Source organism: Pelodiscus sinensis, chromosome 16 (assembly GCF_049634645.1).
Source record: "Pelodiscus sinensis isolate JC-2024 chromosome 16, ASM4963464v1, whole genome shotgun sequence".
Taxonomy (NCBI): Eukaryota; Metazoa; Chordata; order Testudines; family Trionychidae; genus Pelodiscus; species Pelodiscus sinensis.
In genome coordinates this window covers 22,294,276-22,318,195 of record NC_134726.1, presented here as the reverse complement: position 1 = coordinate 22,318,195, position 23,920 = coordinate 22,294,276, and the positions used below count along the sequence as shown (strand labels likewise).

Here is a 23,920-nt window from a genome sequence, read left to right as displayed (position 1 = left end):
TTGTACTGCATTTATTGATCCACTGTATTTCTTTAAAAAATTACTACTGCCTTTTCCATTTACTTATATATCTATGCACATAGACACTTAGTACTCCTTTAATTATATTGAAAATGGCCAATAGTAAAACAAAACTAGTGATTTTGGGTGCCTGATTTGAGATTTCTAAGAGCAGAGGGGGCTGAGAGGAGAATTGCTGGGATCCAAGGCAAGGTGGGGAGGAGGAACCTCCATGCTCCTGCAAGAGGGAGCCCCTCAGACAGAAGGGGTGAGTCTGGGCTAGCCTCTCCCCACTAGTCTTCAGCACCACCTGGTGCATGCTGCCAGGGACTCCAGCCATAGCAACAGTAGCGGTGAAAGTGGCTGAGAGCCCTGGACCCTTTTGAATTTCCAGGCCTTGGGGCAGTTGCTCCCTTTGCTGTCTCACCATCCCCTTGCAGGCAGACATGCCTAAGAAGTCAGAATTTTTGTATAGGTTTTTGAAAATTGGGTTCCTTTAAGATGCCTCACATTGTGCACCCAAAAACAGAGTCTCTCAAAATAATGTTTGAAAGTCCTGGGCTTAATGTTTTGGAAACCTGCATTTGTTAAAGGATTTGCTACTAGTTGAAGAAATGTGATGATGATAGGAATGCGGCCATGATGTGCTGCCAGCATCAGCAAACACTTCTGTCTAATGATGGGCATAGAATCCAATCATTGTTTTCCACTGTGAAATGGTTTGATGACCTGGTGACAACTAATCTTTCAAGTCATGTTGCTAGGTGTACTATAATAATACAGTTTTGAACTCTCTCACTCTTTTGTTATTTTCAATCCATAGATTTCATTTTAAATGCATTTGAAATTATTCTTCAGGCTCTGGGATTGATGATGTTGCTCTCAGAAAGCTGGCTTTGATCACAGGAGAACAATTAAAATATTAGCCACGGTTAGTGATTGCATGTAGATGGAAGAATGTAAATAGAAAAGTAAAAATGCTGCAGTTGAATTTCTTTAAAATGTATTAGTTTCCTGATCGGTGCCCAGGAAGGGAAAAATCAGAGTTGGTCTTAAGGCAGCTTCCTTCTTCAAGCACTTAAAGCAAGAAAACAAGTTGAAACTCACCCCAGGCATGATACAATGACAGTGCCTCTCTGTCAAGCCAGGGCTCATTGCTTGTGTGGAATTTAACACCACCCTGGGCCCTTCCAGGGAGAATATAGGAAGAATGCAAAAGTCTTTCACATGCCGGGGGTAGGATGGGGGGGAAGGGCGGTAATTCACATCTGGCCAGGAAGAATTTAGAATACAAACATGAATTGCACAGGGCTAGACAGAACCCAACATTGACATTGCAGAAATCGGTTTCCAGCCACAAGAGATCAGCTGGGCAGAGAGCTCCTCCCCCCCCCCAGCAAAACAGACAGCCTTTGGTACTCATCTGAACAGCTGCGCGCCCATTGAAAAGGAATGTGTATACTTAGAATAGGAGCTACTACAGGTTTTCTGGACTGTGTGGGAATCTCTCACCCACTATCAATCTCTTCACCTGCCAGAAACAGACACCAGATGCAGCACTGGATGTCCTGATTCACTGGGGTTCCCCTGAGCGCTATTGCCGCCATTCTGGGAAGCCTCTTCCCTTGCAGCAGCCGGCCTGACAGAAACCACTGGCCTTCTGCGGAACGTCTGCCCTAGCAGGATGTAGATGAAGGGGTTGATGCAGCTATTGGCGTAGCCCAAGCTGATGGCCACGTTGTAAGCATAGTAGAAGGACAAGGTAGGGTGGTGCATGGTCAGCTGCACCAGCTGTAGCATGTGGTAAGGTGCCCAGCAGATGAAGAAGGCTAGGCAGATGGCAATGGCCACACGTGTCACTTTCTTGGTGCAGGTCCTGGCACCCTTCTGGCCAGTGAGTGCCTCTGAGGACTTGGCCATTCTGAGCAGGATCCTCCTGTAGGCCACAGTAATGAGGGTGAAGGGGAGGGCGAAGACAAGGAAGAACTGATAGAGAGTGTACCAGTAAATGTCATTCTGTGGGTTCGGCAGCTGAATCCCACAGCCCAGCAGCCCCCCAGGCAGAGGGATGAGCTGGGCATACAACCACACTGGGGTGATGCAGAGGAAGGAGAGGGTCCAGAGCATGCAGATCACCAGGATGGCTACAAGTGGCTTTCTGAAGCGAGTGGAGGTGAAGGGGTACACGGTAGCCAGGTAGCGGTCAATGGACATGGCAGTGAGGATGTAGGTGCTCGTGAATTGGCTGTTGGCATCCAGAGCAGTGATCATGGTACACATCGTTTCCCCAAAGTGCCAGGCACCATTGCCCAGCAGCTGGTGAATGAGGAAGGGCATGCCCAGGAGGAAGAGCAGGTCCACCATGGAGAGACTGATGATGAAGATATCTGGGACACTGCTCCGGGGGCTAGATTTCTTAAAGACTCTGCAGATCACCAGGCTGTTGCCCACAATGCCCAGGAAGAAGATGATGCCAAACAGGGTAGGCATGATAAAGCTGGCATAGCTCACTGTGCTGGGCTCACCTGCAGAGACAGAGCATAGACAGAGACACGTCAGGGCATGTGTGCCATGAGCAAGGGCAGATGAGGACTTTACAGATGGGACATCCTAGTTTCTAAGAAAACAAACAATGATAATATGCTTACAGTGACATAAGAATAATGTATTTCCCACACATATATAAGGTGGGGTGTGTGTTTAAATCACACCCACACACCCACACACACACAAATCTATTTACACTCACACATACAGAGGGGTATGTATATCTGTGTACACATGAGCATGCATGTTCTGTGATATATACTATATACAGCAGTTATACATATATATGCAAACACACAAACATCCATATGGACATACACATGCATATGCACATCTACGTTTGCTGGGATACAGCATAGCAGTGTGTATATACACATGCAGGTATAGCCTTGCATGCAATATATGTATGTGTGTGCATGTATGTAGGAGTCTGAATATGCACACACCAGACACATGCATACATAAATAAATATGTATATATAATACACATACTTCCTAGTAATATCGTATATACATAATAGCCCCAGTCCCATCACTTTAGTTTTGGGAAAAGTGATCGGCAATTATCCCTGTATATAAGACCTCCTGATAATTTACACAAATACATATTTTCATCTGCTCTACTAGTTTACTTACCAGGTAGAGAAAAGTTTTGCAAAGCCTTGGTGATGTTAGCAATGCAGCTGTTCAAGCTGACGGTAGGATTTATTTTAAAATCCATCCCTCAGCAGTAACTGGATCTGATCAATGGTTTGAAAATGGCATGGTGCTGATGTTTAACATAGAAGAAAGGTGGCCAGTTCCTGGGAGATCTTGTGATGATGCTCAGTCCTGTTGCAGAGGCTGTTGTGTCCATTAAGAAGCAGCTGTTTAAAGCTCCGACTTCCCTGCTCCTGCACCAATGCCAGGTGAAGCTGACACCAGAATGTAAGGAAGCCAAGTGCCTATCACCAGGCTGTCAGCTGAATGCCTATTAATGCACTGGGAGGGAGAACAGAGAAGCAGAGCTCATTTATTTAGTGCAGAAGGCAGCATCGGGGACCCTTTAGTGTACTGAGAAATACATTTATATTCTATAAAAAGAAACTGGAAATAGAGTTAAATAAATTGAAATACACTTATATGTGTACAAACACATACATTCAATGTATATGGCAGCTGTAGCTTTCAAGAACAGGACTCCTATAAGCAAATGAATAACACCGGCAGCTTGAAAAGATTTAATCTGAAGATCCAACAAATAAACATTCATGGATTTAAAAGTAGCTATTCTTCTACAAAGTAATCTCACTAGCTAATTACAGAAAGAGAGAACAGAATTGACATTCATCCGTAAATTTGAAGCAAAATGCAGGACAATGTAGCACTTTATCACTATCCGTAAATTTGACACTGTTACCCTGGGCTTGAACAAGGACATTAACTGGATATTGCATTATAAAGCCAGCCTTCCAGGCATTTAACACCTCATTTTTATATCAAAAGCTAAGTATGGGATACTTCCAGCCTGCTTAATTAGCCTCATTAACACCAGTTCTACAATTGACAGGTACTTTCTTCCTGTTATAAATTCTGGCTGTGTCTAGACTGCATCTCTTTTCCGTAAAAGGGATGCAAATTAGACACATCGCAATTGCAAATGAAGCGGGGATTTAAATCCCCCCCCCCCCCCCCCCGCTTCACTTGCATAAACATGGCTGCCGCTTTTTTCCGGCTCGGAACTTTGCCGGAAAAAAGCGCCAGTCTAGACGGGGATCTTTCGGAAAATAAAGCCTTTTCCGAAAGATCCCTTATTCCTCTTAAAAAAAGAATTTAAATCCCCGCTTCATTTGCAATTGCGATGTGTCTAATTTGCATCCCTTTTACGGAAAAGGGATGCAGTCTAGACACAGCCTCTGGGTTTCTGTTATTCCTCTCCAGCTCATCTGATGAAGTGGGTTTTGCCCATGACTGCTCAGGATTATATATATATATATATATATATATATATGGGCATGTCTACACTGCATGGGCTCATCTACACTGGTCCCTTTTCCGAAAGGGGCATGGTAATTTCAGAGATCGTAATAGGGAAATCCGCGGGGGATTTAAATATCCCCTGCGGCATTTAAATAAAAATGTCCGCCGCTTTTTTCCGGCTTTTAGAAAAGCCGGAAAAGAGCGTCTACACTGGCCCCGATCCTCCGGAAAAAGCGCCCTTTTCCAGAGGATCGGGGCCAGTGTAGACGCTCTTTTCCGGCTTTTCTAAAAGCCGGAAAAAAGCGGTGGACATTTTTATTTAAACGCCGCGGGGGATATTTAAATCCCCCGCGGATTTCCCTATTACGATCTCTGAAATTACCATGCTCCTTTCGGAAAAGGGGCCAGTGTAGACGTAGCCCATGGCTATTTCAGGATACCAGAGGTATTCCAAAATAGCTACCCCACGTCTATACAAGCAGCCTGTTATTTCAAAATATTTTTTCAAAATAACAGGCATGCTATTTCGCCATCTCAGTAAACCTCGTTGCACGAGGGACAAGGGATGGCTCAAAATAGTGCATTATATCAAAATGTGGTGCTGGGTAGATGCACCAAATTTCAAAATAAGCTATTGTGACAGACTGCTGGCTAAGCCAGAGCTCTGCCACTATGGCCTGACTGAAAAGGCTAATGGCAAACAGCTGAGCAAGCCCAGGCCTGAAGGGGTATTAGAAGCAGCTGTGGGCTCATTAGCCAGATGGCTATATAAGGCAGATAGAGTGGGAAGAGAAAGGAGAAAAGAGGCAGAGGGGAGTCAGGAACTAGGATATGGCTGGGTATACTGCTCCAGGTGGCAGGAGAGGCTGACTGAGTTTGATGTAATTCAGAAAGCTTTGTAAATAGAAGGTGGTGGGAAGCTGATAATCAAAGGCACAGGTGACTGTACCAGAGAGGGTCTCCATCTGATTTGTGGACCAGAAGGTGTCCCAGGGCAAGGAGCCTGAGCCAGGACCTTACCACACTATTTTGAAATAGATTCTAGATAAGTTATGCAATGTGCATAGCTCAAATTGCATATCTTATTTCAAGTTCAGGGTGCTGTGTAAATGCACCCTAAGGTGCCACAAGACTACTTGTTTTTTCTGTTATATATGCTAGGATTTGGGCTAATTTCCACATGCTTTTAACTTGAACAACACAATCTTCTAGTAGCTGAAAATATAATAGCTGGATGGATAAATATATTGGGAAATATAATATTTTCTCTCTCACTTTCTCTTCCCCAAACATTTCTCCATTTTACTTCAGTGGACCATTGAAGAGTCTCTGGAATGGGGAAGCAAGAACTGCTTATGGTCAACATAGGCAGGCACGTCTAGATGAGGAAGAGAGCCAGACACAAGATGTCCTTTCAAGGTTTGTGTGAAACAGTTGAAGTTGTGTAGAATGAACATGTAACAAATACAATAATGGCAAAATTAAATAAGTGAAGAGGGGGTTTGGTTGTGCCAGGAGAAGTGGAAGCCCCAGGAAAAGGACTGTTTTCCATACCATGCAAAGAGAGGGGGCTGCTGTTCCAAGGGATGTGATATGAGGGTGTCAACTGGGGGCAGCTGTGCCACCAGGGGAGTGGCCAGTAGGGCTGGGACTCTGCCATCTTGCCTGTCAGCACATCAGTAAATAGCTCCTTGCCCTAAACCAGTGGTCACCAACCAGATGATCAGGATCTACCGGTAGATCTTGGAGCCTCTGACAGGTGATCCTGACTGATTTGGCCAAGAGTCTATCATGTGCAAGTGCTTTAGCTGCCCCTCTCCCCACTGCTGTGCATCTCCTGCCCTTTGCCTTGGAGCTGTGCCCCTCAGGAGCCTCCTGCTTGCTGGGCAGGGCAGGGCAGGGGAGGGAAGGGGAGTGTTGATGTCAGGGTGCCCTTCCCCCTCTGTATCCTATCTCCACAAAGAAGAGAGGGGGGCACAACAGGTAGTGAGTTTGCTGGCTGCTTTTGGGAGTTGTGCAGGGCCAGGGCAGGGAGGAACCTACCTTAGCCCCACTGCACCACCACCCAGGAGCCACCTGAGGTAAGCAATGCCCAGCTGGAGCCTACATCCTCAAACACTACCCCACCCATGTACCCCCTCTTGCACCCCAGACCTTGCCCCAGCCCCAAGCACTCCTGCATCCAAACACCTTTCCAGAGCCTGTACCCAGAACCCCCTGCCCCAATCTCCAACTGCCTGCCCCAAACTCAGCTCAGAACCCCTCACACTCCAAATTCCTTAATCCAAGACCAGAACCTGCACCCCAACCCTCTGCCCCTGCCTGGTGAAAGTGAGGGAGGATGAGGAAGGGAGGATGGGGTGAGCAGGGGTGGGACCTCAGAGAAGGGGCACAAAGAAGGTGGGGCCAAGGGATTTGGGTTTAAGGTAGATCTTACATTGCACTTAAATTTAAAAAGTGATAGTGTACTTACAAAGATTGGAGATCCCTGCCCTAAACCTACAGGAGTCTGGAGCGGGGAAAGAACAGACCTCAGGTGGACTGGAGAGGATTTGGGGGAGGACAGAACAAGCTGCAGGTGGTCTCGGGATCATGGTGGGGGGGAGAGAACAGGCTGTAGGTGGGCTCAGGGGCATGATGTTGGGCGGAGAAGAAGCCATAGGTAGGCTGGGGTGGAGGGAGGGAAACAGCAGGCCCTGGGCAGGCTGGGGTGATGGATGGGGGAAGAGCAAGCGCCAGGTGGGCTGGAGGTTGGTCCAGGTTGGGGAAGGAAAAAGCTGGTCTCAGGTGAGCTAGGGGGCTGGCTGGAGGAGGGAAAGAACAGGCCATGGGCAGGGTGGAGTGTGTCACTGGAGGGGGCAGGGAAAGAGCAAGTCTTGGGTGGGCTGAAAGGGTAGCCAGGGAAGGGAGGAAGGGAAAAAGCAGGGCCTGGGCAGGCTGGAGGTGGGTGGCCAGGGGAGGGAGGAAAAGAGCAGGCCCTAGGTGGGCTGTAGGGGTGGCCAGGGGGAAGGGAAGGAGCAGACCCTGGGCAGGCTGGGAGGTGGCCGAGGGAGGGAGGGAAAGAGCAGGCCCCAGGTGGGCTGAGGAGGTGATGGAGGGGGTGGCCCCCAGCCTGGTGCACCTCCCCACATCCCCAAGTCCCTGCCCTGAAGAACTAGAGATGTTAAATATTGGTTAATTGAATAGTCACTTAACCTCATGAATTCTTATCGGTTACTAGATTATTCTATAGTCCCTGGGGCTGGGGACTGGCAGCCAGTGCACTATGGCCCCACTCCCGGGGAGCCCCCTGTCACTCCATGCTGCTGCCTCTGTATCAGAGGTAGCAGCGTGGGGTGCCAGGTGGGAGCTGGTCTGTGAGGGGAGCCAGTATAAAAACTAGCTCCCCTTGTGGACTGGCAACCTGTTGTTCCACACTGCTGCCTCTGATACAGAGGCAGCAGCGTGGAGTGGCAGCAGCCCCTGTCCACGGGGAGAAGGAGGAGAGCCTGAGCTCCAGGACCCAGCGTGAGCAGGAACTGATCCGGGCTGCCTGATTTCCTGGCTCCTAATACACTTTAAATGCAGAGCCACAGTGGGATAGGGGCAAGCCTGCTAAAATATTTACTGGCAAGGGGAGGGGGGAAATGCACATAGTCTATAGCACTAACCTATCAGCTTTTACTTAATCAGTTAATCGACTACATTGTTACATCCCTATGAAGAACCTAGGCAATGACGGGTAAATCTGCTAGTTACAACATAATTTTAGCAGCTAATATACTCATGAACTGTAGATAAAGATATTAGTCACTTTGAAAGATGGGATTACATACTCGGGATAGCCGTCCTAGAAAGAGTGGATAGTAGAGTAGTAATGCAAGGAAAGGCAAAATGATAGTCAGAGTGGTGTGATTTCAAATCTGCAAGGATTCCTAAGAAATAGCGATAATTTCTATTCTGGTGCTTCACATAGACCAATGACCATTTTAATGTCTAACAGCACAAGGAAAAATTAATTTAATTTACCAGATAGGGCAGGATGCTTTCAGCATTGCAACCCTCTGGGTCACACTGACCCAAGTGCCATTTTGCAAATAGCAATCTCAACTAGGTCATTGCAGTTGTGGCCTATTCTGGTATCTGCATAGGGAAATATGGTTAGTTGAAAGAAGTGTTGACTCCCAATCATTCCACATTTTTCCTTGCTTCCTTTCTTGGGGCATGCTTTTATGCTCATTTAGGAAATTAGAACTTAAATCATGTCCTCTTGCTTTTGAGATAACAAGGGGAATGGTTGTTATGCACAAGTTTCTGCCATTAGCATCAATGGTAGCAAGGAAAATGTATGAAGAAACAGACCTCACTTAAAATGAGTCACTTGTAATTGCAATTACGTTAGTTTCTTGACACATAATTCAAAGCAATTACTGCTTATCAATATTTTCATTACAGTGCTCTTGCCTTACCTTGGGTTAATTCCTCAAGATACAAAGAAAACTATGTTTTATTGCAACAATTGAAAGCCAGCTGTTGTAGACATAGCAGCCGCTGCTGAAAGCTTCACTCAAGAACATGCTTTCTTTTTTGGAATCTGGCAAGTAAGACTACTTACACAAGTGGACTTGCTGATGGACTATACTAATTGCAGCTGTGATGTGAATTTTTCTTGGTCAGCACTGAACATGGAAAAAGTGTAGCATTCTGCAGAAATGTTACAATGTTTTTCCATATAGGGTTGCCAGATGGTTGAAATATACGGAGCCCCCTCTCAGGCCCCCCCCCCCCCAAAAAAACACTGGGAAAAAATTCTGTTGAAGGGAAAGTTGTTGAGTTGTTGAATACTCAGGTGTCCAGTATTCTCTGAATTTTTTTACCGGACAGGAAGCAAAAATACTGGACTGCCCGGGTGAATACAGGACACCTGGCAACCCTACCCGTGGCTGGTGTTAAGATGGACCTAGCTCCAGTGTGGAGCTGTGCTGATTTACACTGAGGATATGGCCCAAACCTGGGAGTATTAGCAATTGTTATAAAGTTGCATAAACGTTTCCAGTGTAAGATCCTTATTACATGTTTTAGGATTAAATTTCAGTCAATTCAAAGATTAAGATGAGTTTTTTTTCTGTTTAAGTGAAATGAATTCCACCGTTTCATTTCCTAGTACATAAAATGAAGGGGAAAATTATGCATATTTAAACTTTTATTTAAAACAACTCTTTAGCTCAAATGACAGGAGGTAAAACATTCTAAGTTTTGATTGGACCAGTTCTTGAAGTGTGGGGGAGGAAGCATTCTTTGCAGGATTGGGGTTCATACTCAATAAATTATCTTCATAATATACTACCCAAAAGGCAACACTTCACATTTCTCTTAATTAGTTAAGTGTCAAAGTGCTTTATTGAAAAGAGGAGAGCACTAAGCACATTGCAAGAGGGATCTCTAATGTATATAATACAGTGCACAGCCAAAGATGGGTCTTACTGAGCATGTGACAAATTTACCAACACAGTATACAATTTAAAGCTAACGAGGTGTTTTGGATTGTAGTTTCATTAAGCAGAATGGATTCATCTGGAAAAGTATAGTTATCAGTGGCCAATAGTCTGAGCTTGCCATGGTTTGAAATGTGAATGATTTGAGAAAGGAGGGACTCAAAAAGCAGAAGAGTTATCTCTCTCAGTAGATATAAAGAAGTTTTTCCTGCCGGACAGCAGACTGTTCCTGCTCGGTGACAGAATGATGTCATCAGCATCAACAGGCTCTCTCAGTGCAGTGAAAGCTGCCAGAGGGGAGTAGGCATGAGCTGAGGGCACAGACCACCAGTATCACCATAAGTGCATTTAACACAAGAGTGTGTAGAGGTGGTTAACACCAAATCTATTAGCTTCATGTTGGAGCATTTCTGACTTAAGTTACAGCCACTCCGGAAGTCTATACGAGACAAAGGTAAATTTGGGTTAAGAGCCATATTTGTGTTGAGAGAGAATTTAAGGTATAATTTCAGTGTACCAGTTCATGCAATGTTGCATCTTTATACCAGATGAGGATCAAGAATGCTGCTGCCCAAGGAGGGCTGTAAATCTCCCCCAAATAATGTCCCCCTAGCCACAGCTGTGACATTTATTTACAATAATTCACAAGGTGATATTTGGGTTATACAAAATGAAGAATTTGTAAAAACTGAAATCTAAGTAATCTGAGTTCTAAGTTATATTCATATGAGTAAGTCTTAAACTTGTTTTTGTTACTTTATCAGGGTGACAGCAAAAAGACAACCCAGATAAACAAATAGCACTTTATTAAACAAAATATCTTTGCAATACAGGGAGTTACCACTTAAGCAGAGATGTTTAATATTTGCCCCTCCCCCAAAAAGTTACACAGTGGGAGAGTGAAAATTAGTAAGCAAAGAGATTGTTTAAAACACACAAGTACATAAGGTGAAACACTAAGCCCCTAACCTGCATTTCTTGAGGAATGGAACATGACATGTATGCCTTCCAAATAACTTATCAGAATAGTTAAGAGTTTAGATCAATTGTCCCCCAAACTTTTTGCTCACATTCCCTCCTTACCTGATAAACCCTCTTGCCCCCCCTCACCCCAGAGTTGCAGTGAGGAGTTAAAAGCTAGGAGCAGGGACAGAGCTATGGCAGGGGTCTGGAGGCTAGGCTGTGGCTAGGCTGTGGCTAGGCTACATAGTCAGAAATGACACCAACACTGCATCAGGGACCATAGTAGTGATCAGGGGCTGTAGAAGAGCTGGGGCCAGGATTGGGGCCAGGGCCAAAGCTACAGCTAGAGCCACAGATGGGAGTGGGGCCATGGTGAAAGCTGGTGCCAGGAGTGAAACTGAGGGCTAAGTAGGGTTGGGTTGTGCTCCTATGGAGGGTGACCTGGGCCCTGTTGTAGCCCCTAATATGTTTCTCCACATCCCTCTAGGAAGGCCCACTCCACAGTTTAGGTACCACAGGTTTTGATTACTAGTGCATAGGAAAACTTCCTTTACCTTGGTTTACTAACAAGGTATTGTATAACATGGTGCAGGCTTAATACTTTACCACACATATATTTTGATAACCACTGTTAAGGCTTGAAAATAGTTTTCCAACATTCAACCAGGAGTTACTTTGTTTTGCTGTTTCCCCAGTGTAAAAACATCAAACTGCAGCAGTCAGGTCATTCCCTATCTGAGAATTCTAAAACACACAGTTGTTCCTTGCACAACATTGCCACAATTTTAGTTGCAATTATTGCTTTTATAGCAACAGGATTGGACCCTGCAATCAGAGATGTTCCTAGGAGGTGCAGGGTCTGGGAAGGAAGTGACAAATCCGTCATTTCTGGAACCAACCTGCCACTTCCCAAAGTGCAGGGCCTGGAGCAATCACCCCAATTTGCTTTACCCTAAGAATAGCTCTGCTTGTAGTGTATTTGCAAGATTTCTCACCATCCCTGCACACTTAATATGACAGTGTATTGCCTATAAGTTAAGATATTGTTACTATGGGTTTTACAGACACACCCAGAAGAGGCATACTGATTCTCAATTTCTGTAAATGCACAAAGCTCAAGTATTTGACAGATAAACACAACGTTACAATTCAGAACAGTATGAGTAAGTGCATATCAAGGGAGGCAGGAAGCTGGGAAAATCCTGTTCATTCGCTCTTCATGTTCTTGTCAGATGGGTCCAAAACAGGAGGACTACTCTGGAGCAAACTGTTTCCATTAGCTTCTTGCTTCTTTACCATGCTGCTGAATAATGGAAGAAAAGAATGGTCAAATTTACTGGATTTTGTTTTCACAGGAAATTCTTGAAGTCTTACTCAAAACAAAGGAATTTGAGCAACATGCTGGTTGACAAACCTATTATCTAACATATCTAGAGCAACTATTATTGAATTATCTGGGTACTCTTCCAGCAATCATCTCACAGGATCCAGGAATCCATGCATGGGGATGGTAGGACTTAATGCATGTTGTCCACTTATTCTCTAGAGATGGTATGATTTCTTTTTTTTTTTTTTTTTTTTGCTTGGGCTGTGTAATGTGGAATGTTCCCTATGTGGAAGAATTTTGGAGAGCATCAGATGATGTAAAAGACCAGGCAGAATGATTCCACTGGAGCCATGTTGCCTGAGAGCAGGAGAAGTGGTAGGGAACTGTGGAACCATTGCAGAGACAGGGCTTCTGCCTAGTAATCCTGTTTGGGCAAATCTGCTAAGAGCCATAGCTGGTTCTGTTTGTCCTTGGTTATGCAAGGGACCTGCAGATGCAATATCTGAGGAAAATCCTCCGAGAGAACTCTGAGTTCTTCTCCCTCCACCCTTTTATCAGATGGGTGTTTTGGAGCTTAGAAAGTAATACAAGTTCAATCTTCCTGGTCCTTAGCTCTGCTTCTGCTTCCACCCCTCATTGCTGCCAAAGGCTCTTCTCCCCCACAGCCCTGGAGTCTGTTTTTCTCCCCACCCCAGGCTGCTACTGCCCAGAACTCCACTTCCTCCTCCCAGGGCTCTGCCTGCCTCCCCCCACCTTGCCACTGTCGCCGCCTGGGGCTCCACTTCCCCCCACACACACTGCTGCCTCTCAGGGCTCTGCTTCCCTCTCGCTGCTGCCACCTGGGGTTCCGCTTCCCCCCATACCGTCATCCAGGACTCTGTTTGTTTCCCCTCCCCACTAGCTGCTACTGCCTGGGGATCTGCTTTGCCACCCCTTGCTGCCGATGCCTGGGGCTCCACTTCCCCAGCTGTGGGCTCTGCTTTTTCCTTGGCAGCTGGGGACTCTGCTCTCCTGGCCCTCTAGTGTGACAACACTCCTGGCCCCAGCCAACCAGTTTCTCCAAATGAGTACTCCCAAGGGGTCACCGATGGTACTGGACCAGAGGAATTCCAAGACTAGAGAAATCCAAATTACAGAGAGGTTCAACCTGTATTTCATGGATAGAGCTAGTCCCTAGTAGTAATAGGAGGAGGCTATAGGTGGCACTACAGCTTAATCCTCTTTAGCTCCTCTTAAAAAAACAGACAGAATACACATGTAGCAGTGTGACTTAGGCCCTCATTTACAATACAAATGAATTCTAGTCTGCTGGACTATTTATAATACACTTGTCCCTGATCCAGTTAAAACATGATTCTAATCTGTAATACAGACGGGACCTTAACTGTGTTCTGTGAAATGGCCAAGGTTTTCGCTCAGTCATGGAACATAATCAAAGTCCTGTCTACACTACAAAGTGGAACCATATTGTAACCAGGTGTCCCAATTTAGTTGTATTTGAACAGTAAAGGAGCCCAAAGACTTCTTGCATCTTAGCCCTGGTCTATACTGCACAATTACTTTGGTATGACTATGTTGCTCAGGGATGTGAATAATCCACATGTCAACAACATAGTCATATTAGCCTATGGGCTGGTGTAGACAGCACTATGTCGGTGGGACAGCTTCTCCCTCTGACATAGCTACTGTCTCTTGCGGAGATGGATTAACTAAGATGATGGGAGAAGCTCTCTCCCATGGTCCTAGAGCATCTTTAATAAAGTGCTACAGCGATAGAGCTGTGCCAATCTAACACTTTTAAGTTTATATCTGCCCTTAGGAGAAGATGGTTGTAGTTAAAAAGAACACTGTTAGGTCAAATCTGACCAATGCATAAGTTTTAGACTTTATAAAACAAGTGTTTACAAAACATAATACTTACAGAAGTATTTCCACAATTTTGTGGAAAAAAAGTTCTTGTTTTGCTTTTAAAATGGGTATTTCTTTACAGCGGTTGCATAAAAGCATTGCACAATTGTTGTAATGAGGGAGAACTAGAAATCAAAATTGACTAGAAAATGGCTATAAAAGTAAAATTATTCTATTTTCTTCTTCCAAATCAAGAAGTTTGAAAAGTAATATATACTGTGCACAAGTAAGAGGAAATTCCATTGTTAAAACTCTTTCAACTTAGTAATCTAAAGAATTACTTAACAGTTACATAATGATCAAAAATACCACAGGAATCAAATGACTGAAACCCAAACCATAGCTAAAGTTTATACAAGAGCCTCATTTAATAATGGGGAGGGAAAAGATGAAAAGCATGACTATTCAGGATTTTTTAAAAGCATTTCCCAACCATGTGTTTCTTTACAATGATTTAATCCTTTCTATTTGGTATGTTCAAGCCCTTAATCCTGTTAATTTGATGCTGTGTTTTAAAAGCTGACTAATTTTATCTATTTGACTTGAGGCTACATTAATATATGCAATTATACAAAGCGCTTTTGATAACTATTTCTTCCTCCTCTTCTGTAAGCAGAAAATAGACCCAGATATATATTTATATTATACTACTAATAAATATACTTTAATTTCTACTAAAATATACATTTATGTTAGTGGTTGTACATTTATCTGCTGCATATTAATGGACAAAGCAATATGCTACGCTGACCAAGAACAATGAGTTTATTATCCTAAGGGTAATCAATGATGAGCAACAGTGGCAGTTTGACATTACAATACAGACCAATATGTTAATGCTTACTTTGGTGTATACCAGTAGTTGATTAGAGTTGAAAAGGCCATGTAGCAAATACTCAGTACTCCAGAAACTGCCAATGAGACGACACCCAAGCCACACAGCACACAAAGAAGGGCTATGCCACCTACTGATATTACAACACCTAGTAAGAGAAAATTAGTTATTTGTAGAAATACATATACAAGTATACACAAGGTGCAAGAGATCGACTGCCACTCTAAATTCATACTATCGGGGGAAATGGTGTAGCGCAACAACTATCTGATCTCTTCCCAGTGTAGAAGTTGAAGGCCTGATGGTCCCCATCCACAGGAAATGCCATAGGCTAAAGGAGAGGAAATCTCTGTGACATTCCCCTTACAGAGTTTTCCCCTGATGATTGTCTTGGGCTGATGCTTACCTCTCTGTGGAGTAGCCTATGGAGCCAGCCCCCAAATCTCACATTTCTCCTAGGCCCTTTGCACATACCAAAGGATGTAGGGGGCAGAGGCAGGATCTTCTACACAGAAGTCCACATGGCTGCTTAGCAAACGATGTGCATCCTGCCTCAACTCAAATGCTGGTCTATCCCTTCCCTTCCAAGTGGATTCCCTAGCTCATAGGGAGCCTTGAAGAGGAATAATCAGGCCCAAACTTTATTTAGTGGTGGATAGGAGATCTGGAGGTATTCTTGAGTAAAGTAGTTTTAATACATGACATTTATTATAGTCCAAAAGAAAAAAAAACAAAACAAAATGATATTCTCTTCTAAATTTGCTCTTGTAAAATCTCTTTGAAGGCCAGAGATTAAAGTTATTCATGACAATGATAAATGGATTAACAGCTTACAGGGTTGGGATTACCTGCACCCAAGACAGGAAAATCCTTTCTCCCTTTTTAATTAGAAAACTATGCTGATGGTAAAGAAGAACTATTGCAGTTTTTGAAAACAGAGACATGCACAGAAAAGTTTTTACAATTTACATTCACCAAGAACTTCTGTAAGTGAAAGATAAGAAAAAACAAAGTCCTTAAAGTAAAAAACTTTGTCTAAAAAGTTACTGATCTTTGCAGGAAGGAAATAAATAAAGATAAAGAAAATACCTTCCATTACTATAACACCCATACAGGCCACTATTGCTGTTGTAACCACAAATATCAGAAAGAATGCAACAGGAATAGATGATACTGCAATAAACACCAATAGTGATAGGGCGACGAAAGGATGATCATCTAAGTACTGACCAACCCGAGAATTCATAAAAGCAACAACCTGTAAATGATTGAAAAGAAAAGTAGAATTAGATCAGATTTTAATGTTAATTTTTTTAAAGTCTGTATTACCTGAGAAAAGGATCAAAACTACTTCAGTAACATTTTTGGGTAGAAACATTATATAAGTCAATGAATTATGTCAGAGTCACTGGTCATCCTGTTTCACAAGCACGAGCATCTGTCTGTTTAGGTACTTCTAGTGCACTTAACATAGTCTCTGAATGCTTCAAAAAGTCTATAATGAGCACATCAAAGGAAAATTTCTCCAACACGTTGAAACAAAAGCAGAGATCTCAATGGATCTACTGCAGCCCCCACTGGTTAAGTGTAATTGGTAAGCATCACCCTCTACAAGTGATGCTTTCTGGTTCACTGGTTAACTATTCACATCCCTAATAAGCAGGGGGGGAATAACTGTATAAGTCATTTTTAAATTGGTGTAAATGTGTCCACACAAAGCTTTTTACTGGTATAAATATATTGGTTTGGAAAACCCAAACACATCCCTAGTGAAAATAGTTATACCAGTAAAGCTTTAAAGTGGCTCTAGCTCTTTCATAGCTGAAGATATGGGAGGAGAAAACTCCCTGTAGCCAGAGAGCATGAAAGGGAGATGGAAACCCTACTGTACCTGGAAATGATATGCACTGTTTTTAAAGCCCAGACTGTGCCCAGAAAGGTTATTGATATTTGAAATTCACACAATTACCCCCTTCAAACAATTAAACCTTATGAAGATACACTAATCTTTGAGCACATTTGTGTTTTACTCCTCTAAAACAAACAAACAAAAATCAACAGAAAAAAAATACTATGTTGGTAGATCACAGCAAAATATATCTGCTGCTCAAAATTGATTAAGGCCCAGTTCTGTCTTTCTGGAAGCCAATATAAATTTGCCACTCACTTCCAAAGGCCCATAATTAGTCCCTCTCTCTGTTAGGTCAATGGGACAATGAATATACAATACCAGTGAGGGGTTGATGCAAAATGTAAATATAAAATAACGGGGGTTTCTAAAATTAATCCTTAAATGAAAATGGACATGTGTTTTCCGCCATTTGTGCAACCTCCATCTGTCAGCTGTAGAAGATCAATTACTTAGGTAAAACATCAGTGTTCTACTTAGGTGCTGTGTTTTGGTGTAAACACATCAGTGAAGTAATGACATAGGACTACGAAAAAGAAAATCTGGGTTCCATATCACAGTTTCCTTGCTGTAAAATGGGGATAATACTTGCTACCTATTTTACTGAGCTGTTACAAACCTTAATATTTGAGGGGAATTCAGATGATACAGTAGTGAGCACTACAGAAGTGCCCCCACATTTTTTAAGTGTTTTGTTCCTTTTGAGTCCATTTGTTAAAAGAATTAACTCATTTTATCACTGGAAATTCAATATTAGTATTATAACTAACTGTCCTTATCATATGACCATAAAATAAAATTTGGCATAATGCTCCAGCAATGATAAAAAGAGGAACATTCTATAAACATGCTTTGTAAAATTACAAAATAATCCAAAACCCACATTGGAGTTGGTGTGGATGGTTTGCATCATGGAGTGCCATTGTTTCTGTAGTTCTTGCATCTCTTTTGACATTTTGGAACCTTGAGTGTTGATCTTGAATCCTCTTCTGGAGAATGGATACTTTTTAACCATCCACCCTACTTAAAAAGTACAAAAAATTACTAACAGGCTTGGGTATGGTAACATGAAAATTTCTCTTGGTTTGAAACATAGGGTATGTCTACACTACCCCGCTAGTTCTAACTAGCGGGGTAATGTATGCATACCGCACTTGCTAATGAAGCCCGGGATTTGAATTTCCCGGGCTTCATTAGCATAAGCGGGGAGCCGCCATTTTTAAATCCCCGCTGGTTCGAACCCCGTGCAGCGCGGCTACACGGGGCTCGAACTAGGTAGTTCGGACTAGGTTCCTATTCCGAACTACCGTTACTCCTCGTGAAATGAGGTGTACCGGTAGTTCGGAATAGGCACCCTAGTCCGAACTACCTAGTTCGAGCCCCGTGTAGCCGCGCTGCACAGGGTTCGAAGCAGCGGGGATTTAAAAATGGCGGCTCCCCGCTTATGCTAATGAAGCCCGGGAAATTCAAATCCCGGGCTTCATTAGCAAGTGCGGTATGCATACATTACCCCGCTAGTTCGAACTAGCGGGATAGTGTAGACATACCCATAGATATTTAGTTAATTATATTTTAATGTTACATGTAAAACACATAAAATCTAACGTATTAGTGTCAATTCCTGGCAGCTCTCCTGAGACATTCCCAAGTTCAGAAAGATTGTCTTCAACTTCCTTAATTTATGTCTCCAACTTTCTTAATTTATAGCCTGTATTTAACAGTAATAATATAACCAATTACCTAGTAGGAATTCAGTTCTATTCAGGTATGGATACCACATACATTTCTGTCTGAACAGCAAAAGTTCTAAAAGTTATATTCATGAGGCTGTATGCATGCATATATGGCCACTGGGCCCCTCTGGGAGAGGGAAGGGATGAGGGGAAGGAAGGCAGGAAAAATCAGCTTCTGCCAGGTTAGGGGCCCTGCTCTGCATCAATGGCTGGGCCAGCAGGGCAGATCCAGCCTCAGAACTCCCAGGGGTGAGACTAGCAGCTAGGGCCATGTTCACATGGGGCTGGTAGCCTGAATCCAGAGAGTGCCGCAACACCCTCTCCACCACTAGTTTCTGCACCAATGCCTTCCAAGACCAATTGCACTGGATCATGGGGCCCCCAAAGCATGGGGCCTGGAGCAGTTGCCCTGATTCACCATATCCCAGGGATGGCTCTGACAGTCAGATAGCTAAAATCAAATCTCATTCAACAGACATAAGCTGTTTTCAAAAGTTTGAAGGTACATTATATGCTCCTGAAGTTTAAAGGGGCTGCATCAACTTAAAATTGCTTATCTGAAAGTTTATCCTATCATTACAACAAGGAATGCTATAATTGAAGATTAGAAAACATTTTATCTTTAGTTTTCTGAAATTTTACCTTGCGATTTTACATCTTTGTCTATAACCCATTTCACCATAGTCAGTTAACTAGGAAAAATATATATTTTTTTAATTTGAGGATGTAAAACTTGGCAGAGGACCTCAAAAGCAAGTATATGCAGAGGTTGGTAACCTTTGGTTTGTGGTCCATCAATACTGTTGGGCCACAAGACTGTTTATGCTGAATGTCTGCAGGCATGGCTGCCCACAGCTCTCAGCCAATGGGAGCTCTGGAAAGCGACATTGTCTGGCCACAGGCCAAAGGCTGCCAACCTCTGGAGTACTACATGAAATTACTTTTAATCTTTGAATTGACTAGATTTCAAATTGACTATCTCCTGACATGGTCACTTTTTAAAATTACAGAATCAATGCTGTTCCACATGAGTTTTCAAATAGGGTTTATCAGCTGATTAAGCTTCCAAAATCACATTGCCTTTGAAATTTAAAAGCAAAATACAATATTACTTTTACTGGATAAACCATGAGTTCAAAAATATTATTGGGGCAGATTCAGTTAAAATGGGAAATTATAAAATTTTATTCAATTAGTGGAAATGTGGGTCTAGATTATTTTATCCTGAGAAGGGGTAACCTACCAGTTACTATTACAAACACCATCTACAAACCTCACAAATAACTCATTGGCTGTGTCTACATTGGCAAGATTTTGCGCAAAAGCGGCCACTTTTGCACAAAATCTTGCTGCCTGTCTACACTGGCCGTGAGTTCTTGCGCAAATACTCTGACCCTCCCACTCAGGGATAAGCCCTCTTGCGCAACTGTTCTTGCGCAAGAGGCCAGTGTAGACAGGCAACGTTAATTTCTTGTGCAAGAAAGCCCGATTGCTAAAATGGCCATTGGAGCTTTCTTGAGCAAGAGAGCATTTACACTGGCACAGATGCTTTTGCGCAAAAGCAAATCTCTTGCGCAAAGGCACATGCCAGTGTAGACACTCTCTTGCGCAAATACTTTAACTCAAAAACTCTTGCGTTAAAAGTATTTGCGCAAAATCTTGCCAATGTAGACATAGCCATTAAGTACTGTCTGAGTCTCCAGAGACTTGTTCTATCTAGAATAAAACCAATGATTTGTATAGGTATGTAAGCAACTGGTCGACTATCCGATAAGCTTAAGCTTATCAAATAGTTGAATAGTGACTCTACTAGTTGCTTCTCCTCCCCGTCACTTGCTGCCTCTAACAGAGAGCGGCAGTAATGGGGAGAGCAGGAGCCAGTGGGAGGGAAAGAGCCAGCTTAAAAGTTGGCTCCCCTCCAGCACTGTCTTCTGGGCTTTGATTATACTCACAGCTTCTTGCACAGGTATGGCTGTTATTGCGCAAGAATCCACAGTGTGTCCACACTGCCCGCCCGCTCTTGTGCAAGGAAATTTACAGTATGGTGTGGTAAGAGAGGGCTTCTTGTGCAAGCACTATGCTCTTTTTTAACAGGTATAAGCCCTCTTGCACAGGAGCTCTTGCACAAGAGGGCAGAGTGGATGCTCGGCAGAGATTTCTTGTGCAAGAAACCCCTATGGCTAAAATGGCCATGAGAGCTTCCTTGCGCAAGCGAGCCTCCACACTGCCACGGATGCTCTTGCGCAAAAGCACAGCTCACACATGGCACTGAGGATGTTTTTTGCGCAAGGGGCGCAGTGAGGAAACGGTGCGAACAGGGACTGAAGCATCCCTGTTTGCAGCGGCCAGGGCTGTCTGCCTCGAACAGGGGCTGCTGAACCCAGAGTGAGCCAGAACCCAGCATTCCTGGCTCTCCCTCTGCTTCTGCATTTTAAATGTAGTAAGAGCCCGGCAGCTCTTACTGGCTGTGTCTAGACTGGCAAGTTTTTCCACAAAAGCAGCTGCTTTTGTGGAAAAACTTGCCAGCTGTCTACACTGGCCGTTTGAATTTCCGCAAGAACACTGTTGATCTCATGTAAGAAATCAGTGCTTCTTGCGGAAATACTATGCTGCTCCCGTTCGGGCAAAAGTCCTTTTGCGTAAAAGCTTTTGCACAAAAGGGCCAGTGTAGACAGCTCAGATTTGTTTTGTGCAAAAAAGCCCTGATCGCGAAAATGGCGATTGGGGCTTTTTTACGCAAAAGCGCGTCTAGATTGGCATGGACGCTTTTCCGCAAAAACTGCTTTTGCGGAAAAGCATCCGTGCCAATCTAGACGCTCTTTTTCGAAAATGCTTTTAACGGAAAACTTCTCCATTAAAAGCATTTGCGGAAAATCATGCCAGTCTAGACGTAGACACTATGTTTAAAATGCAGAGCCACAGTGCGGATGGCTTCCAGAGCCAGCACAAGTAGGGACTGCTCAGTCCCAGCTCAAGCTGGCTCCTGGAGCTACCTCTGCAGAGCAGTCCTATCGATTAATCATATAGTCGATACAAACTGTATTGACTATACGATAAGCCTGATAACCGCATTTTAACATCTTTAGTTAGAACAAAATATAGTAGCGATGAGTGACTTATTGTCTGTAGGAGATTTATCTATGCCATGTCTAAACTCCAGGGACCAGAGCAGGTGCTCCTAACTTATGCCACACTAATGCCATAGTTAGAGCTCGTGTGGATAAAAATTTTGTATCCACAGCCACATATGTATCCACAAAAATGAGCCACAGTTATACACACTGATATCTGTGGATGATGATACCTGTGGATATAAAGCAAATATCTGCCAATTTGCAGGGTTCTAGATACAAATATAAATGTTGTATTCATATCCATATCTGTGAAATAAGCTGTGGATATCTGCAGCCACATCCGTGGATGAGAATCCCTGCGGATATCTGTGAATTTACAGGACTCTAACCATAGTGCAGACACTGTTTTTTCTGCTGGGGTAGGAACACCATCTCCTGGAGCTATGTCTCTGGAGAAGCATTCTTTGACTGGCCCAGCTGTATGGGGGGTGGCTTGCCACAGTTTGCACCAAGGCCTTGGCTAGCACAGCTGCTGGGACACTCAGGGATGGGAGGGGGGAGATGAAGTTTTCATCCCTCGATGCCACAGCTGCAGTAACTTTACTGTTACGTGGGGATTGAGCAGAGTGGGCTGGGTCCGAGTGCGGATGGAGGGGGGCAGAAGAGAGTAGCAATCAACACTGCCCGAAATGGGAAGGAGGCCAGGCTGGGGAGGGCGCCCTGGCAGTGAAAAGGGGGCCTCTGGGAGCCAGCCCACGCCCCCCCCTTCTCCGCGGGGGATGGGGAGCGCTCTGCCTGCCGGGGAGGGCTTGAAGCTGGGCCTCGCCTTGGGACAAGCCTTTTCTTGGGGACCGGGCGGCTCTGCGGGCACGGGGGACGCTTCCCCCTCCCCCCAGATGCCAAGGGCCGGGCGGATTCCCGCCTCCTCGCGACGAGACTCCTCGCGCAGCCCCCAAGGCGCCGCTGCTCCCCCTACCTCAGAGCCTGACTCCCCATTCCGGCAGCCGCCTCCGCGCTCCTCGGGCCCCCACCCGGCTCGGTTCGGCGGGCGGATGCGGCGTCTGGGACTCAGCCTCCTGCGGGCGGCACCCGGCTGGGGCAGAGGCGGGGCGGGGCTGCAGTCGCCGCCGCCTCCCACTGCTGGCTTCAGCTGCTGTCGTGTGCGACACAGGCCTCTCCCCCAAGTCGTGCCTCCTGCCCGCGCGTGAAAGCGAACAGGGGGGACAGGAGCCGCTGTGGCTGCTGCTCTAGCAGGCCCGCCCAGACAAGGCACGGCGCACACACGTGGCGCTGTGGGTTGTCCCCACAGAACATGGTCTGCCACAGGACGGGAAGGGGCTGCACTGCTGGCAGGATCACAGTGTGTGTGAGTGGGGAGAAGCAAGGCCCTAACTATCACATATGAGATAGTGCACACAAGTACCATGTATGACAACATATATGGCCGTGGCCTTTCCCAATTTTACTGGTGGAGATTCCCCAGAGTGCATATGTCAGCATGCCAGGCCCATGTAAATGTCTTGTGTATTTGCATGTTAGATCAGTTCTGTCTCCTATTCCCCTATTTTTAGCTGTCACAAGTTGACAAGAGGAATATGTCTTTATGAAAAATATTTTGCTCTTGACAGCAGCTCTGATCCCTCCAATCATTCAAAAGTGCTCCATGTTATTGATGTTAACTACTACATTGGTAACATGCCCACCTCATCATTATGTTTTGGCTGTTGGCACACTGCAAAATGTAAGTTTCATTTGGAAATCTGTGCACATGGCATAATGGGTTGGAGCAACATAGCCCAGGCAGCAAGTGGGGAGGAGAACAAGTTGTGGCAAGCTTGCAGGAGATGAGATTTGGTTTGCAAAGAAGCAGGAAAAGATCCCTAGTGCAGCAGGATATAGCTTCACTCCTGAAATAAAGGAAATTCTGGAATGGAGGGTAGCAGCATGCCAGAAGATGACAGATGGCACAATCCATAACAGGAATGTATAATATTCAAATAATCATGTCAGATCCTTTAAAAAATCATACAATTGTTTTAAATTAATGAGCTTTTTAAAAACTGGTGTTTGTTTTATTTGTCTTTTGATTTGTAAGCGTTGCAGGTACATTCTTGTAACGTTCATTTTTTAAAAAAATGAGGAATCTAAAGGTACTTAAACATATTAAAGCTGAGCTTCCCATGTAATCTCT

The 23,920-nt window shown here is 44.3% G+C and overlaps 2 protein-coding genes and 1 long non-coding RNA gene across 6 annotated transcripts; 1 reads left to right on the top strand and 2 right to left on the bottom strand.

The window, feature by feature from the left end:
- Positions 1-1,527: 1,527 nt before the first annotated feature.
- Positions 1,528-3,268, bottom strand: MCHR1 (melanin concentrating hormone receptor 1). The gene is made up of 2 exons (XM_006123825.3): positions 3,184-3,268; positions 1,528-2,525 (listed from the first exon to the last, which is right to left on the bottom strand). Exons 1-2 carry the CDS (start codon positions 3,266-3,268, stop codon positions 1,528-1,530), a joined length of 1,083 nt encoding a protein of 360 aa, XP_006123887.3.
- Positions 3,269-5,310: 2,042 nt separating this feature from the next.
- LOC142818547 (uncharacterized) lies at positions 5,311-9,569 on the top strand. 2 transcript variants are annotated; one of them, XR_012896055.1, is made up of 3 exons: positions 5,311-5,387; positions 5,818-5,925; positions 9,370-9,569. It is a non-coding gene; the product is annotated as an uncharacterized LOC142818547 (long non-coding RNA). The 2 variants fall into 2 exon arrangements; XR_012896056.1 differs by having other exon boundaries at positions 5,325-5,445.
- Positions 9,570-10,769: 1,200 nt separating this feature from the next.
- LDAF1 (lipid droplet assembly factor 1) lies at positions 10,770-22,957 on the bottom strand. 3 transcript variants are annotated; one of them, XM_075899441.1, is made up of 5 exons: positions 22,706-22,957; positions 17,806-17,945; positions 16,103-16,271; positions 15,023-15,161; positions 10,770-12,243 (listed from the first exon to the last, which is right to left on the bottom strand). In XM_075899441.1, exons 2-5 carry the CDS (start codon positions 17,935-17,937, stop codon positions 12,150-12,152), a joined length of 534 nt encoding a protein of 177 aa, XP_075755556.1. In that variant the 5' UTR covers positions 17,938-17,945; positions 22,706-22,957; the 3' UTR covers positions 10,770-12,149. The 3 variants fall into 3 exon arrangements, with proteins under 3 accessions (XP_075755556.1, XP_006123873.2, XP_006123871.2); XM_006123811.4 differs by having other exon boundaries at positions 10,770-12,246; positions 17,806-17,942; positions 22,706-22,947; XM_006123809.2 differs by having other exon boundaries at positions 10,770-12,246; positions 22,706-22,939.
- Positions 22,958-23,920: the final 963 nt, after the last annotated feature.

Coding starts and splice junctions, on each gene's coding strand:
- MCHR1 (XM_006123825.3), bottom strand. CDS start 3,268: ATGGATTTTAAAATAAATCCTACCGTCAGCTTGAACAGCTGCATTGCT. Junction 2,526..3,183: donor GCAAAACTTTTCTCTACCTG/GTAAGTAAACTA, acceptor CTGTCTCTGCAG/GTGAGCCCAGCACAGTGAGC.
- LDAF1 (XM_006123811.4), bottom strand. CDS start 17,937: ATGGTTAAAAAGTATCCATTCTCCAGAAGAGGATTCAAGATCAACACT. Junction 15,162..16,102: donor GGGTGTTATAGTAATGGAAG/GTATTTTCTTTA, acceptor TTCTCTTACTAG/GTGTTGTAATATCAGTAGGT. Junction 12,247..15,022: donor AACTACTGGTATACACCAAA/GTAAGCATTAAC, acceptor TCCATTATTCAG/CAGCATGGTAAAGAAGCAAG.